Source organism: Typha latifolia, chromosome 2 (assembly GCF_019914945.1).
Source record: "Typha latifolia isolate L0001 chromosome 2, TyphaL0001v2, whole genome shotgun sequence".
Taxonomy (NCBI): domain Eukaryota; kingdom Viridiplantae; phylum Streptophyta; class Magnoliopsida; order Poales; family Typhaceae; genus Typha; species Typha latifolia.
This window is the reverse complement of record NC_133087.1, coordinates 2,514,659-2,529,957: the sequence shown is the minus strand read 5'-3', so window position 1 is coordinate 2,529,957 and position 15,299 is coordinate 2,514,659. Positions and strand designations below refer to the sequence as shown.

The 15,299-nt window shown below is 38.4% G+C and overlaps 4 protein-coding genes across 6 annotated transcripts; 3 read left to right on the top strand and 1 right to left on the bottom strand.

Annotated features, from left to right (window-relative positions):
- The first annotated feature begins 60 nt into the window (after window positions 1-60).
- Window positions 61-3,513, top strand: LOC140782741 (uncharacterized). Of its 3 annotated transcripts, XM_073129484.1 has the most exons (9): window positions 61-472; window positions 569-1,043; window positions 1,131-1,263; window positions 1,393-1,608; window positions 1,870-2,025; window positions 2,109-2,361; window positions 2,439-2,839; window positions 2,909-3,025; window positions 3,099-3,513. In XM_073129484.1, the coding sequence occupies exons 1-9, from the start codon at window positions 73-75 to the stop codon at window positions 3,459-3,461; spliced, it is 2,514 nt and encodes an 837-aa protein (XP_072985585.1). In that variant the 5' UTR covers window positions 61-72; the 3' UTR covers window positions 3,462-3,513. The 3 variants fall into 3 exon arrangements, with proteins under 3 accessions (XP_072985585.1, XP_072985584.1, XP_072985586.1); XM_073129483.1 differs by having other exon boundaries at window positions 61-1,043; XM_073129485.1 differs by lacking the exon at window positions 1,870-2,025 and having other exon boundaries at window positions 61-1,043.
- Window positions 3,514-3,531: 18 nt separating this feature from the next.
- Window positions 3,532-5,548, bottom strand: LOC140782742 (eukaryotic translation initiation factor 6-2-like). Its single transcript, XM_073129486.1, has 8 exons — window positions 5,523-5,548; window positions 5,362-5,403; window positions 5,162-5,258; window positions 4,970-5,055; window positions 4,838-4,882; window positions 4,462-4,592; window positions 4,036-4,146; window positions 3,532-3,949 (listed from the first exon to the last, which is right to left on the bottom strand). The coding sequence occupies exons 2-8, from the start codon at window positions 5,369-5,371 to the stop codon at window positions 3,692-3,694; spliced, it is 738 nt and encodes a 245-aa protein (XP_072985587.1). The 5' UTR covers window positions 5,372-5,403; window positions 5,523-5,548; the 3' UTR covers window positions 3,532-3,691.
- Window positions 5,549-5,889: 341 nt separating this feature from the next.
- On the top strand, window positions 5,890-9,461 carry LOC140780999 (uncharacterized). The gene is made up of 8 exons (XM_073126746.1): window positions 5,890-6,008; window positions 6,086-6,195; window positions 6,647-6,726; window positions 7,153-7,294; window positions 7,365-7,514; window positions 7,619-7,820; window positions 8,959-9,069; window positions 9,218-9,461. Exons 1-7 carry the CDS (start codon window positions 5,939-5,941, stop codon window positions 9,057-9,059), a joined length of 855 nt encoding a protein of 284 aa, XP_072982847.1. The 5' UTR covers window positions 5,890-5,938; the 3' UTR covers window positions 9,060-9,069; window positions 9,218-9,461.
- Window positions 9,462-11,835: 2,374 nt separating this feature from the next.
- LOC140781365 (putative disease resistance protein RGA4) lies at window positions 11,836-13,938 on the top strand. The gene has a single exon (XM_073127308.1). It carries the CDS (start codon window positions 11,836-11,838, stop codon window positions 13,936-13,938), a length of 2,103 nt encoding a protein of 700 aa, XP_072983409.1.
- The last annotated feature ends 1,361 nt before the right edge of the window (window positions 13,939-15,299 follow it).

The following is a 15,299-nucleotide window of genomic DNA, read 5'->3' as shown; positions in this document are numbered from 1 at the left end:
TGCTAAATCTAGAATAAAAAGAAGAGATTTTGGAAACTATACATCTTCCAATCTCTCTTCTTCAAGCCAAGGATGGGACTCCACGGGACCTCCAAGAAGCACCACAAGCACATCAACAACCCGTTCCCTTGTCCTCCCAAGACCCTACCTTTCATCCATGGAAGCCTCTCCTTCAACCCAAGCAAGCTCTCCCATGGTCAGGATTTCCAGATTGGGGAGGATTTCCAGTTAAGTTGGAGGTCTGAAAATGGTGGGCTTCTCTCAATTTCACACCAATCTCAGCCCAGTAGAAGCTTATGGTCTACAGTCCCAGGGGAGGCCTTCCTCTCTGCTGCAGCTGCCACAACTGAGGTGGAAGAGAGCAGAGGCTCCTTTGTCATCAAGGATGGTGACGTAGGTTTCATCTCTAAACACCAAACTATTGAGAAGATTGGAGTTTTTGATCGATCGGATCTTGAGAAAGAAGCAAAAGGTTATGATCTTCTATCTGGGTTCTTGCAATCAAGCAGCAAGGAGGATGTTTCTGAACAATTTAAGCAGACCCACTTACCATTCTTGATCATAACAGGATTGCTTACAAATCAAAAGTATCAATTTGGAAGGAATAAAAGGCCTTCTCTTTCAGCCAGGTACTGGATGCTGCTTGAGGAGAAGGGTAGTAGTCAAATCGGCTTCCACGTAAAGTTTGGAGAATATGATTGGAATTGTGATCCAAGAACCCCTTATAATCCTTCGAGAATCCTTCACAGCCTGAAGAGGAGGTTGATCAAACTGCGAAAGAAATGCTTCACGTGCTTCTCGAGACGGCGAAGTTTTACTGAACTGAATTCAGAAGATGGAAGAGATAAACACAACTTTAATGTGGAATTCAACAGGGTCTTCGTCACCTATTCAAGCTGCAGAGATGAGAGGTTTTATGGATTTGGAGAGCAGTTCAGCTACATGGAGTTTAAAGGGAAAAGAGTTCCAATACTTGTGCAAGAACAAGGCATTGGAAGAGGAGACCAACCTATTACCTTTGCAGCTAATCTTATCAGCTATAGGTAAAATAGTGTCAATTTTGCAAGATCTTGTATTGCAATTTGAATGTTAAGGTTACATAACTTTGTTCTTCTTGATCATTTGGGCAGGTCAGGGGGTGACTGGAGTACAACATATGCTCCCTCTCCATTCTACATGACCTCTAAGATGAGGTCTCTATACCTGGAAGGATACAACTATTCAGCTTTTGATCTAACAAAACATGACAGAGTACAAATACAGGTAACAAAATTTGTCCAGTTTTTTATAGTGACTATTATTCAACTTAAGAACTGTGTGCATTATGCTAACATTAGACCTTCATTTAGAGTTTACAACGCCAAATTTCTTTTCATCGTGGCTTGTATACAGATACATGGAAATTATGCTCAAGGGAGAATATTGAATGGAACCTCACCTGTAGAACTCATTCAAAGTTTCACAGAGACCATAGGGAGACCTCCAGTTCTTCCAAATTGGATACTATCTGGTGCAGTTATTGGAATGCAGGGAGGTACTGAAACTGTTTGCAGAGTTTGGGATCAATTGCAAGAATATGATGTTCCTATTTCAGCATTCTGGTTGCAGGTTTCTATTCTTAACCTTTACATTGTACACCAAAATTAACAGTTTTTATGATACTAGTGAAAAAACGATACTTTGTGTTGCCAAAACAAAAGATAAGCTGAACAACTTACACAAACTTATCAACTAGAAAGTGGTGGTCCAAAGAGTAATCCTAGTTCAGAAGACATACAAAATTCTGTCACATTCACATGAGCAGGATAACATGGATGTTTGCTTTAAATGGCATACAAATTTGTTACTCAATTTATTGTGTTCCTGTAGGATTGGGTAGGGCAGAGGAAAACAATTATTGGGTCTCAACTCTGGTGGAATTGGGAAGTGGATACCACGCATTACGATGGATGGAGGGAGCTAGTGGATGATCTTAGGAATCATAATATCAGGACTATGACATATTGCAACCCCTGCCTTGTTCCAGTATTCATCTTCCTTAGTTCATAATTTTGCCTGCATTGTGATACTTCTGAAACAAATTTACTAGAGCTACCAATTATTTGCAGACCTACGGAAAGCCAAACACAAAAAAGGACCTATTTGAGGAGGCAGAAAGATTAGGAATATTAGTTAAAGATCATAGTGAAGAAACATACATGATGCCCAATACAGCATTTGATGTAGGAATGCTGGATTTCACACATCCTTCTGCAAGCAGTTGGTTCAAGAAAGTATTGCAAGATATGGTGGACAGTGGGGTGAGAGGTTGGATGGCAGATTTTGGTGAAGGACTACCTTTAGATGCTAAGCTCCACTCAGGTTTCTACTAAAATTATTCCCACATTTAATTTGATTAAAAACCAATGAAACTTATATTGGATATACTCTTTAAATAGGTGAAGATCCAGTTGCTAGTCATAATCGATATCCGGAACTTTGGGCGAAGGTCAACAGGGAATTTGCTGATGAGTGGAAGTCAAATTGCCAGGGAAAGGAGAAGGAAGATCCAGAAGAGAGCTTGGTTTTCTTCATGAGGTCAGGTTTCAGAGATAGTTCCAGGTGGGCAATGTTGTTCTGGGAGGGTGATCAAATGGTAAGCTGGCAAAAGAATGATGGGATTAAGAGCAGTGTCACTGGCTTGCTTAGCAGTGGACTCTCTGGCTTCCCTTTTAACCACAGTGACATTGGAGGATACTGTGCAGTAGACCTGCCTATCATCAGGTACAAAAGAACGGAAGAACTCCTAAAGCGTTGGATGGAGCTAAATGCCTTTAGTGTGGTTTTTCGAACTCATGAAGTAAGCAACTCATTTAATGCATACAATTCTATCAAGCATTAGCATAAATAGAGTTGTTGAATGCTGCAGGGAAATAAGCCATCATCAAATTGCCAGTTCTACTCAAACAGTAGCACACTTACGCACTTTGCACGCTGTGCCAAGATATACAAGGCTTGGAAGTTCTATAGAGTTCAACTAGTGAAGGTAACTTCATAACAAACATAAGAACTAACAATTCTTGTAACTTTACTTTGACATTAGTGTTGGTTTTGTTCAGGAAGCAGCTGAGAAGGGTCTTCCAGTAGCTCGCCATCTCTTCCTCCACTACCCAGATGACAAAAATGTTCATAAGTTGACTTACCAACAGTTCTTAATTGGAACAGAGATGATGGTAGTTCCTGTGCTAGATAAAGGTAAGAAGGAAGTGAAAGCTTACTTCCCTTTATCAGAAGAATGTTCATGGCAACATATATGGACAGGAAAAGTATTCAGCAGGGCAATGAACAGTTTATGTGATAAAGGACAAGGTTATGAAGCTGAGGTTGAAGCCCCCATTGGCTACCCAGCAGTATTTGTAAAGCTTGGCTCTCCTGTTGGGGAAACATTTCTCAGGAACTTGAAAGAGCTTAACATTGTATGAACAAAATTAAGTAGACAAGATTTATAAATATCTTCAGCATATTTGTACATAATGTTAATGCTAATAGCAATGACATGGGAAAGCTTTTTTTTTTAATGATATCTGAAAGGAGTATTGTATCGGTAGGCACAGATCATTGGTATTGCTTTGGAACCTCACCAATTCAAATGTGTCATAAAAAATGAAGCAGCAAAAAAGAGTTGCAGTATAATGGTAGAAAACTGACGACCCTAAACATAGGTATCAATCAGTGACTTCCTCATTTCATCGACTAATGAGCTTGGCTGGGCTTCTCTCAATTTGAAAACACTTTCAACCACAGAGGGTTCTGTTGTGGTGGTGTCCGAACCACAGAAAGCTGTCCAATCGTTGACGGTCATACCAGCAGAAATAACCTCACTGCCTCTGTTCACTGTCCCAGCTACAAGAGGGACTTGGAGAAGTGTAGAAAGTTCATCAAGATCCTCAATCGACGTGTGAGGGTGAACCTGCTTCGGCATAAAACACAGAAAAATGGTTAAAAATAAGTTTAGCTTCATTATTCCAAATGACAGATAAAGCTTCATTAACTTACCAAGCCCCCTCTATTTGAAAAGGCACAATAACTACCAACTAGAATGTTCCCGGCAATTGTTTGTCTAAATACTTCCACTCCTAGAACATCTGCGATGAGTTCTTCAGTTTCCTGTGAGATGAACAAGAAGCAAGAAAGGATGAGTCCTCCAATTAGGTATTTCTGTGATAAAAAAAGGAAAACAATGCAGCATGCAGCTCCATACTACAGAAAATTAGATAAGTTACAACAAAGGATGCATGTATCCAATGCACACTGAACAAAAAAAGCTTTTGAAGGGTGGGAAAAACTCTGTATGTGCTCCACCATGTTCAGATAGTTCATTTGGTTATATGCAAAGGCATCAAAACAAAGTTCTCTTCAGCAACCCATATATGGTTAATAAAAGCCCCACATTCTATTTTTTCTGATGCCTCGAGTACTTACCTTGTCCAAATCAGGGTGTGTAAGAGCAACATGATCATTACAAGCAATGCAATTGCCTAGAGCACATAGCCTTTCCTCAATTCTCTGAACAACTACTTGATCGGGCAGACAATTCCTCAAATGTTGTAGCTCTAACAAAAGAAAGAAACAATAAGAGAACGAAACATAATCTGTGTCATTATGCATTAAAATAAGGTGTCATGCATGGCCATAATTATTAAAACAGAGAGAGCAATGAAACTTGAACAACTTTTCTTCCTTTCTCTTATATTGACCAGAATTCCTTTTCAAGGGCAACAAAGAATGCAAGCATTATAGATAATGAAACAATGAATCATCTAGTATTGAGAGAAATATATTACAGATAATATTTTACCTTGGTCAGTGGTGGTATGCGGCAAGAGAAGTCCATTCTTGTTTCCTAATCAAACACAAAGTAATAAAAACGCGAGATAACAGATAATAACATCTGTTAAAACTTCTACCTAAATGGTAAAATAAATCTCGCCAGCGCACAATCGGCCGATAATTCTGTTCCCTGTTACAGAGTTCTTGACGATCGGGATAACACCAGCAAGCTCGGCTTCAAAAGAACTGCACTTTACAGCAAAAGATGAATAAAAAAAAACATCAAAAACTTACAGAGACATCACATTGTTTGTGATAATTCGAGTCGTCAGTGTCTTCCAACAAAACCAACCTGTAGAAATTTTCTGATCCTCCAATTGCAACCAAACAGTACGCATTCGTCAGCTTCGAAAAGACACCAACTTCACAGGAATTCTCAAACTGAAGTCCTGCGGAGACCCACACCACAATGATATAAGATTACACAGATATGAACTACAGATTGCAACTTTCTTATCCTGGCTACAAGCAGGGGATGCAATTAGAATTTACGAGTAGCCATTAGCAAGATGTCCGGACAAAGTTCCTGATCACCTGCACATAAAATTTCAAGAAAAAGAGAATTACTTCAGGTGGCCTATTTCTACAAAAAGGATCAAAAGTGTCAGTAAGACGTTTTTCTTTTCGATGGAAAGAGAGGAGAAAGTTTGAACCTTTATAGCTCCTCGAACTGCGAATTCGAATGCAACTCGTTCTAGGGTTTTTCTCAGGGTTTTATAACTTTTATCGCTCTCTCGCACGTGTCACGTCGGGTTGCGGCTGTGAAAGAGATATGGGCTGGCCAGCCCAATTAGAAGAGGCCTAAAGCAAGGACCCTATTGCGTTAATGGCCCAAGGGTAGTTTAAATCGGATCCGTGGGGATCCGATACCATTAGTTTGAGAGGGTCTTAAGTAAAATAATTTTCATCTGTCGATAAATTAAAGAGCATATAAAAAACTAATTTTCATACTAATTATTTGATTTATTTAAATTTTAAAATAATTAACTAACTCGACTAACCTAACTCACGCGACGGGGGATCATAACGATAACCTACTTGAGAACCGGAGTTGGCTCGGGAGCGACAGATGTATTCTTGCTGCTGCTACCGCCTCTCTTCCTCTCTTATGGCATCCAAACCCCATCGCCTCCATCAAAGTACTAAAAAGAAATCTCTCTCTATATCTCTCTCTCTGTATCCATCTCTCTCTTGACTCCATTCTCTCTGCTTGCAGTTGCCGGGGCATCGTCGCTTCTGAGCTCCGCGAAGAAGCCGAGGACGATGTCAACAGACGCGGCCATGAAGGAGGAGTTCGCCAAGCACACCGATTATCTCAACCAACTTGTCCGCTTCTCTCTCCTTTTTCTCTTATTATGTTCGTTTTCTCTTTTAATTGAATGATTTGAAGTGGGTAATATAGCAAAAGGTTGCATCAATTAAGAGAAGAAGTAGAAGACCAACAATTTTAGGTTGATGATTGTGGTGCATTTTGTTGTGTTTGTTTGTTTCTTAGGGTAAATTTGGTCTTTTTATTTATTTAGCCTCTTTTCCGTTTCATTTGATGTGTTTAACGGTAAAGAGTATATATATATATATATATATATATATATAAAGTGGATGACTAGGATTTGTTCATGACATTTCTTGATTCTTCTTTAGAGATCATTCACAAAGCAGCAATTCAGTGATTCCCTGCACAAAGACTAGGATACTGTGCAGAGATAATCTCAATTAAGAAATGTGTAATTTTGAGTTGAAAATATTAAACCTGAATGCATTCTTGCTTCTCTTGTAGAACGACAAGAGGGAGAGAATTGTAAAGGCTAGTCGTGATGTCACGATGAACAGCAAAAAGGTCATATTTCAGGTGCATAGGTAAGCCAATCAATCTGTTGCTCTCGTTTCTTTGCCACTCCCTTTCACCTCTTCTATGCTTAGCAGTTTATGTTATCTTGTTACTTTTTTCTTCCTGCAGTGAGCATTCATTTACAAATATATCTCAATGAAGTGTTGAAAACCAAAACTACTTAACCAACCAATAATCTAATATCTTTAGTTTGATGGCAATCTAAACTAGTTTCCTATTATTTTCTAAATGGAAATCAGAACATAATCTATCAGTATCATAGAGAGGACCTGTTCTTCATCTTCTAATGGGTTCTATGTTCATGATGAACTATTGGCATCATGTAACTAATGCATCTTCTTGTCAGATTTTGTAAATTTCCTTTGACCGCATAGTTTGCACTTGCTGGTTGTTATGCTTTTTTATGGTTACTTATACTATTCTTCTCACCCCAGAATCAGCAAACATAATAAGGAAGAAGTTCTGGCAAAGGCAGAAAATGATCTTGCTTCTGTGACTGACCAGTATATGTCAAGACTAGTAAAAGAGTTGCGAGGAACTGACTTTTGGAAGCTCAGACGTGCTTATACCTTTGCAGTTAGGATCTTCAAGCCTCCTTTTATTCTGATATACTGTAAAAATTTACAACATCTAATAATCATTGCAGGTACAAGAGTATGTTGAGGCTGCAACACTCTGTAGATTTTGTAAGACTGGAACTCTTCTAAATCTAGCAGAGATTAATGCTTCTTTGCTTGGATTAAGTGACCACTCTGTTGAGCCACTACAGATAAATGTTCTTGACTACCTTCTCGGGGTAATTAGAAGTTTGCTTACTTTTAGGCTATCATGTTTAAACTTTATTTGCTATTCTCACACAGGAAAAAGTTTTTTTGTCTTTTTCTTTGTTGTATGGTGTAGCTTGCGGATTTGACTGGAGAACTAATGAGACTAGCCATAGGTCGAATATCAGATGGGGAAGTTGAATATGCGGAGAAGATATGTAGGTTTGTACGGGATATTTACAGGGAGTTAACCCTTTTGGTACCTCTAATGGATGACAATACTGAGATGAAGAAGAAAATGGAAGTCATGCTTCAGAGCGTTGTAAAGATTGAAAATGGTACTGTTATCTCCTCTTTTGAAATGCATGATTGAACAATTATCCAGTTGGTTATGACTGTCTTACCTTCCATATTTGCTTGTAAATCTGTGTCAAAACTGGCATAGATAAAACGGTAAATCATCCAGTCAAAAATTATCTCAACCATGGTAACTGATACTTGCATTCATCATCGATAGCTTAGAACTTTTAAATGCTCAAATAAGAAAAATGTCCCTAAACAAAATGGTTCTGCGTGAAGGTAGGTTCTCTTGCAACTTATATAGTTTTCATTGGAAAATGACTTGTAGTCGTACATAAAAATTAAAGCAGAGATAGAAGAAGGCCCATGAGGACCATGAAAAACTATGGAATTGAACAATGGAAAAGGAACTGCTGACCAAATATTGAGATTTAATGGGGTCTCGTGTATAGTTTCAGCTATCATTTTATTTATTCGTGAGTATATTTGCTCAATATTTGAATGCATTATTTGGACAGAATAGGAAATGCAAAATGTAGTAGAAGATAGCTTTAACAGTGGGGTGCTGCACAAATTAACGCTCTTCTGTTCTCGTAGCATATTAATGGTTTATATCTGATTTTATTTTAGTCTGACTTATTCTTGGTTGAAGCCTTGAAGATTGATTATAACTATTTCTACACCTTCAATCAGCCTTAATTGTGCATATATTTTCTGAATGACTTTATGGTAAACTGCATTGTCTTTTAATCTTCCATATAAGTATTTTTTACTGTCTGATGCTTACGATATCAACTTAGGACCTTCCTCGTTGATCCAACCTATTAGTAACTGTATCTTTTATACTGACATTAGCACCATCAAGCTCGTGATAATTGAGGTAAAATTTCATAGTTTTTAGTTTCACTGAACACATGTGTACTTAGGAGTAAGTGCATGACTATGATAGAATGATAACATCTCAAGTTGATAGTTCTGATTGAGATCTTCGAGCAAAAAGTTAGTAAGAACTGGATGGCTATATGCAGTTAGAAAATAAGAGCGAGCATTGAGAAATCTAAATGCATGTAATATATTATTCTGTGACTTTCTCTTTGTTAGCAACTCTGTTTTTTACTTAAAAGCTTTTGTTTGAAAAATCTTGAGGGATTTGTTTTCCTTTTATTTGCATATTAGCTTGCTTCAGCGTTCATGTTAGAGGATCAGAGTACAATCCTCTACTTGGATCCAGTTATCCAGATTACACCTTCTTGGGTATTCCAGACTGTGAATCATGAAGCGGTCAGGGTAAGACCACCTTTCTTCTCAGTAGGCAATGTATAAAGTTATTGTCAATTATTTAATTGCTGAATATGTCCTTTCAGAAGCGCTCTGCCTTGTACTACAGATCAAATCTGAGACTTTTCACTCATGTCACTGGCATCTTTTTGTGCAGGTGATAGATGCTAACAACAAGATTGTCAATCATCAAGCAACTGGCTAATTATTTACTCCTAGAGGATAAGAGGACACACATACTAAATTTTTTCTATAGGATTGTCACCAGAAGTTTCTTCTGTTGTAACTTTGTCTCGTTGTTCTGAGTGGAAAGCTATTGGTTGGAACTTGGAATTAATGTAAAAAGAATTTTACCCTAATGCACCCACCTAATAGAGGATTTGCTGTTTACTATTCAAAAATCTTTTCGGTTCTTGGCTTCTGCTTTCTGAAGCTCATTGCTTTCAATGTGTTTAACTCGTTGGATACTTTCTTCATGGTGTTTTGGGATATTTTGAAAATTCATATGCCCTGAGCAAGATGAATTTTAATCGTGTAATTGTTTGGTTAACAAAATTAGATGATCATATTTGCATTCTATCCGCAGTATCAGTTTTTTTTTTTTCCTTAGGTGATCAATTGGATGACTTTTTGTTATAAACATTTGGAGGTACTTGTTTTCCTTTTGTTGCATACTAGCTTTCTTCAGTTTTCATGTCAGAGGATCAGAATATATCCCTCTACTTGGAACCAGTCGTCCAGATTTCTTCTTGGGTGTTCCAGACTTTTGACTCATGAAGCTCTCCTGTAAGATCACCTTTCTCTCTGTAGGCAATACAGTAGAGTTGTCTGTCATACTTATCTTGCCATTGTAGTTCATGTTCTTTGGCAGAAGCAAAAGTGAGCACCTATTTACGTTTGACTCTTCTCTTGAATCTTTATGCAGAAGCAATACAAGCTGATCTCAGCTCCTCCCTCCTTAAAAAAGAAGAACAATGGGAGCTTGGCCCTATGCCCTGAAATGATGCACTCATAGATTACTTCTGTAGTTAAGTAATTTACGTGTTTGAGCCTACACTATTCTTAGTTTACAAGAATAAACAGCTAACGACAATTATTGATCCCAATTATTCGAGGAGCCTGGGATTTTAATCTGTTAGTAACTGCACTTGTGAAGGCGCATAGGCTATTGGAATAGTTACTTTGCTAGTAAGATCATAAGAAACTTCTTTAAGGTTTCTATGTGCTTGAATCCAGCAATATTAATTTCTCCTCCTCAGGTCCCAGACGATGCTGACAGTGAAGCATCATTGTAATTAAGAACCCCGTTACTCTCATGGGGGCCAAAAGCCGTGCTGCAGACTCATCGTTCCATTTCTTTCATTTCTTCAACTGCAAAGCTTGTTCCATATGGAACTTATAGAGAAATTAATACATTCCGACCTAACGCGATAACGAGTAACGAACAAATCAAGGTGGTAGATGTTGACTTATTCACAAGCTGTTCGGTTGTTGGAATTGGGTTGAATCCGGGGTAATGATTAGTTTATTGCTTAGTTTAATGAATCAAAGGTCTGAATTATATTAAAGTATTAATGGATGACCTTGACTCTTATAAAATATAAAGAGTAAAACATAATGGGGGCAGAGTCGCAGAGATGTATATAAAAATAAGTACTAATTTAAGAGATTTAAGCCATATTATTTAAAGTGTTGGTGATGGGACGTTTAGGTATCAATCTCTCTCTCCCATGACGTAGTCGTGCACGTTAGAATTCTCTCTCTCCCTCTCTCCCTCTCTCTCTTTTATCATCATCATACCAAACTTGCATCCCTCTACCGAACTTAGAAGCAAATGAACAAATAGCATCAATAAGATGTGCGGGAATCGACGTGAGAACGTGGGATCCCAACATCAAGTTGCCGAAGATATTCATGATAAAGTTCAAGTTTTTTTTTTTTTTAAAGAAGAAGGAAACTATTTTAGAAACTAAATCTGGTGATTACAAAAGTCTCCCCTAAATTGGTAGAGCAAAATATGTATAAGTGTAGAAGGGTAAGCTCATATTTTTGCTAGCAAGCTAATCTGCAGCTTGATTAGCTTGCTAATAAATATGTTTAACTTTATAATTATTAAAATTATTAGTTAAAATTTTGACGTTATTAATAATAAAGTCAATTGAGTAAGGCCGCATTTGACCATCCTTTGGAATGTTGATAAGAAGAGTAGAGTCAGTTTTAATCCACATATTAGATAAATTCCTTTAGGCAATACTCTACGGCAACTCTCTCTCTCGTTGCTATAGCCTCTGCCAATCATCTATAACTCTCGATCAACAAAAGATCACTGTTAAGTGAGGGAAGTTAATTGGGGTGGTTCATACTTTCGACAAATAATTGAGTTATATAATTATTTGTTAAAAAAATAATGCGGATAGGATGAGACACAGATAACTTCGTCTGAGTTTTAAATTATTTTGACTAGACTAGAGATGTGCTTGGAATAAATCATATTTGGTGCTATTATATTGTATTTTAGGTCTACAAAATATTTTAATTTTTTTTATTGAAATTGACGAAATTTTAATAATTATTAAGTTTAGGAGTTATCACACAAAAAAATAAGGAATTTTAAACAACAAAAACGAACAGCTAAGAAATAGAAAAACTAGAATTTATTTTAATATTATTATTATAAAAAATCATGGTATGAGAACTAGAATGGATAGAACTAAAAATTTCTCTCTCCTAATCAAACGGTGAGATTCATCTGTACTCTGTGCTCTGTTGGAAGATATGGAAGCTGCAGCAGCGCTGGATATTCTCTCCGCGAAATTTGATGTGATCCTCCACAGATTGCGCACCGACAAGCTCGAAGATTTGGCTTTCCAGTTCGAGGTCGAGAAGGAGATTGTGGAGATAAGTAGGCGGCTGGTAACAATCAGGTCGCTCGTTCAAGAGAAGGAGCGGAAAAGCGCAAGCGAGGAAGAAGCAAGAATTTGGCTTACAGAAGTTCAGCATGTTATCTATGAGGTAGAAGACTTGATCGATGAACTGGAGTCGGAAGGGCTAAATTCATCGTCACCATTGAATGAGGTGCGTGGCGCATCTTTCGTCGGAATTTCATATCGGTCTTACTTTGGAAATAGCATTTCCGGTAAAATTTTGGAGTTGTCTAAGAAGTTGGAAAGGTTAGGGGGAGTGAATAGCGGCGTTGTGATTCTTACACAGGGAGGGAGGGGAAGGCTTGAGCTACCTCCCTCGCCTTGTCCCCTTTCGGGTAGGGATTCGGCTGTCGTTGATCTCGTGAACAAATTGTTTGACGGGAGTAACCAAAATGACCACCAGGAGGTGGTCTCAGCTATGTTTTTGCCTATATTTGTCGTAGGACATGGGGGGTTAGGGAAGACAGCTCTGGTGAAGCATGTCTATGATCACAAACAAGTTCAAGATCATTTTAACCTAAGAATGTGGGTATCTGTATCTGCTTGTTTGGTCGAAAACAGCAATATCAGTGATGGCATCATTGAGTCGATCTCTCCTGATGAAGACCCCACACTTACAAATTTAAAACTAGCTGATGTAAATAACCTCAAGGAGATACTCAGAGGCAAAAGGTTCTTGCTGGTTCTGGATGATGTTTGGCATGATGAGCACTCCAACGAATGGGAACATTTCTTCTGCAGTTTGCTCGCTGGAGATCAAATGGGAAGTAAGTTACTCATTACCACTAGGAATTCTGATGTTGCAAAGATGCAAAGGTATGATCTTGATATACTGTCTCCTGACGATTCTTGGCGTTTATTCGAAAACTATTTTGGTGGAAACCGACTGTCTGACGATCTTAAAAAAGTGGGTCGGGAAATAGTTGAGTTGCTTGGTGGCTTCCCCCGAGCAATTCAAACAATTGCTAGTCTTCTAAGCCAGCAATTGGATGTTGGTTTCTGGGGGGAAATCCTAGAAACATGCCAAGCCCAAAGGGTTGGGAATAATGATATCACTGAACTTGCAATGAAAATAGCATATCAGCACTTGCCTCCTGATCTTAAGCAATGCCTTGTGTACTGTTCTTTGTTCCCTAGAGGCTATAAGCTTGTAAAGGCAAACATAATCCATACATGGGTTGCAGGGGGCTTCATACTCCCTGATGAAAAGAAAAAAGTAGAACATATAGCAAGCGAATACTTCGATCATTTGTTGTCCATGTCCTTTTTTCATAGTGTTGGGGGTAGATACATCATGCATGCTTCTGTACATAAACTGACACCACGTATACTAGTGAGTTCCTGTTCAAGACTTCATTGGTTAACAGAAATCCCCACATCAGCCATCCATCTATCACTGTTCTCCGAGAATCTGAAACCTTCAGAATTTAAGGACCTGGGCAGGTTCAGTTCGTTGCGGTCACTCATATTCTTGCGTCGAAACAAGTCTGCTTTTGATCATTTAACCGAAGAATTGCTGCTTGCATTGAAATCCTTGCGGGTACTTGACTTGAGCCACACTGATATCACAGAGCTACCAAATTCTGTTGGTGAGCTAAAGCATCTCCGGCTTCTGGATCTTTCCTACACTGAAATTCAGGGTCTGCCTGAGACAATGAGTCGTCTACACAAACTGGAGGTTTTGGGTCTATTAGAATGCCACATGATTTTTTCTTTGCCGGCGTGGGTGAAGAAGATGGCTAGTCTGCGGTATCTCAAAGCAAGTGCTGACTTAGTCCGGACGTTGGGACGAAACCGAAGATTTGCCATTCCTCCAGAGCCTGGAAGAATTCAACGCGCACTGAGATTGTGGATTTGGAGAACATGGAGAAGATTCAAGCCCGGCCCCGAGCTCAAAATGTTGAAAATACCTTCCTCGTCCTTCAACAATTTTCACCGGCTGAGCAAAACCTGAAATTAATTTGCAATCAAGGATACAGTCTACGGGTGAATACAGTTAGAGCACCATCCGGAGAGTATCCATTATGTAGAGTTACTTTGCCTCTTTTCCCAATGCGAAGTATAAGGCCTATCATCCTGAAACGGTCCATCTTCGACGCACTGCGACAACCAACAACTGTTGTGGCATGGCTCAGCGATAGCTACAATGATGCCCAATGTTCGGAAGCAGACTCCCATCCTGAGGAATTGGCACTGCGGTGGCGCACTACAGATATTATTAATTTGCCCTTGTTACTTTCACTGTGATCTGCATGGACTCCATCTTCCAGGAAAGCAATTTGCACTTACCCGTTGAAGATACCTCAGCCAGCTCCTCACCACCTGCTAAGCATCGGTGATATTATCGGATGGTCGGACGGAGCTTAGAGCAGTTCCAATATTGGATGTGTGGGGATAGCTTTAGCTACGCATCTATCCCCCATCTCTTTAGGGAAAGCCATCTTCATCGAGCATTGTCTGAATGCCCTGCCCTCCGCAGGGAAGCAATTGCACTCCACCTTGCTGTTAAAGAGGCCCTCAAGATAGCTGACGATAGAAGAATCTAGATTTTCAGTGATTGTCAAAGACTAGTCACAGTGATCAACCATTCTTCGCCAGAAATATGGAATTGGAACCTCACTCCTCTCATCTCAAAAATCTGTCTATTAAAGACTCTCTCTTCCTAAAGATTTGTTTCACCTGTCGAAATGACTACTTTACTGTCCATAGTCTACCTAAATTTACTTACCTTATCAAAAGTTGCAAAGACTGGATCAATCCGGCCTCATGTTAAACTTTTCGTGTAATCTAATCTCTCTTCTACGAAATGAATTAGTCAATGGACTATTTTTTTTTTTTATAAAAAAAAAACTTTCTGATTCGTTCTTTGTTCTTTCCTGTTACAAACTTCTCATCAAATGTACTTTCAAACATCGAACTCTCTTCCTAAAGAATTCACTGTTCTTTGTTCTTTCCTGTTACAAACTTCTCATCTAATGTAATTATGACTAATGTAATTAAAAAAATTTATTTTAGAATTTAAGAAAGCAAAATGGATCGCGTGTGGTTCTCCAATCGGTTTGCGTTTGCGAAATGAATATAGAGACAGAATTATAATTCAAGAATCCTAATAGAAAACCATTCAATTATGTCTAGATAAGCAAAACAATAACTTATTAAAATAAAGGAAACAAAGTGCAAGTCAAAAGGAATAAAAGTTACTGCAACAAAATTGTAGATAATTAGATGGGTTTTATAATATATCTAAAATAATATCGATTAAATTTTAAATAGTAAAGATATGATAAATTTATTATATATATAATATTTTGTCAT

Excerpts from the sequence above, each read along its gene's own strand:
- LOC140782742 (XM_073129486.1), bottom strand. Across the intron at positions 5,056-5,161 it reads GGATCAGAAAATTTCTACAG|TTCTTTTGAAGCCGAGCTTG; the intron begins GTTGGTTTTGTT and ends TGTAAAGTGCAG. Across the intron at positions 4,883-4,969 it reads TATCGGCCGATTGTGCGCTG|GAAACAAGAATGGACTTCTC; the intron begins GCGAGATTTATT and ends GTGTTTGATTAG.
- LOC140782741 (XM_073129483.1), top strand. The coding sequence starts at position 73 with ATGGGACTCCACGGGACCTCCAAGAAGCACCACAAGCACATCAACAAC. Across the intron at positions 1,609-1,869 it reads TTTCAGCATTCTGGTTGCAG|GATTGGGTAGGGCAGAGGAA; the intron begins GTTTCTATTCTT and ends GTGTTCCTGTAG. Across the intron at positions 2,840-2,908 it reads TGGTTTTTCGAACTCATGAA|GGAAATAAGCCATCATCAAA; the intron begins GTAAGCAACTCA and ends TGAATGCTGCAG.
- LOC140781365 (XM_073127308.1), top strand. The coding sequence starts at position 11,836 with ATGGAAGCTGCAGCAGCGCTGGATATTCTCTCCGCGAAATTTGATGTG.
- LOC140780999 (XM_073126746.1), top strand. The coding sequence starts at position 5,939 with ATGTATTCTTGCTGCTGCTACCGCCTCTCTTCCTCTCTTATGGCATCC. Across the intron at positions 6,727-7,152 it reads GTCATATTTCAGGTGCATAG|AATCAGCAAACATAATAAGG; the intron begins GTAAGCCAATCA and ends TTCTCACCCCAG. Across the intron at positions 7,295-7,364 it reads GACGTGCTTATACCTTTGCA|GTACAAGAGTATGTTGAGGC; the intron begins GTTAGGATCTTC and ends TAATCATTGCAG.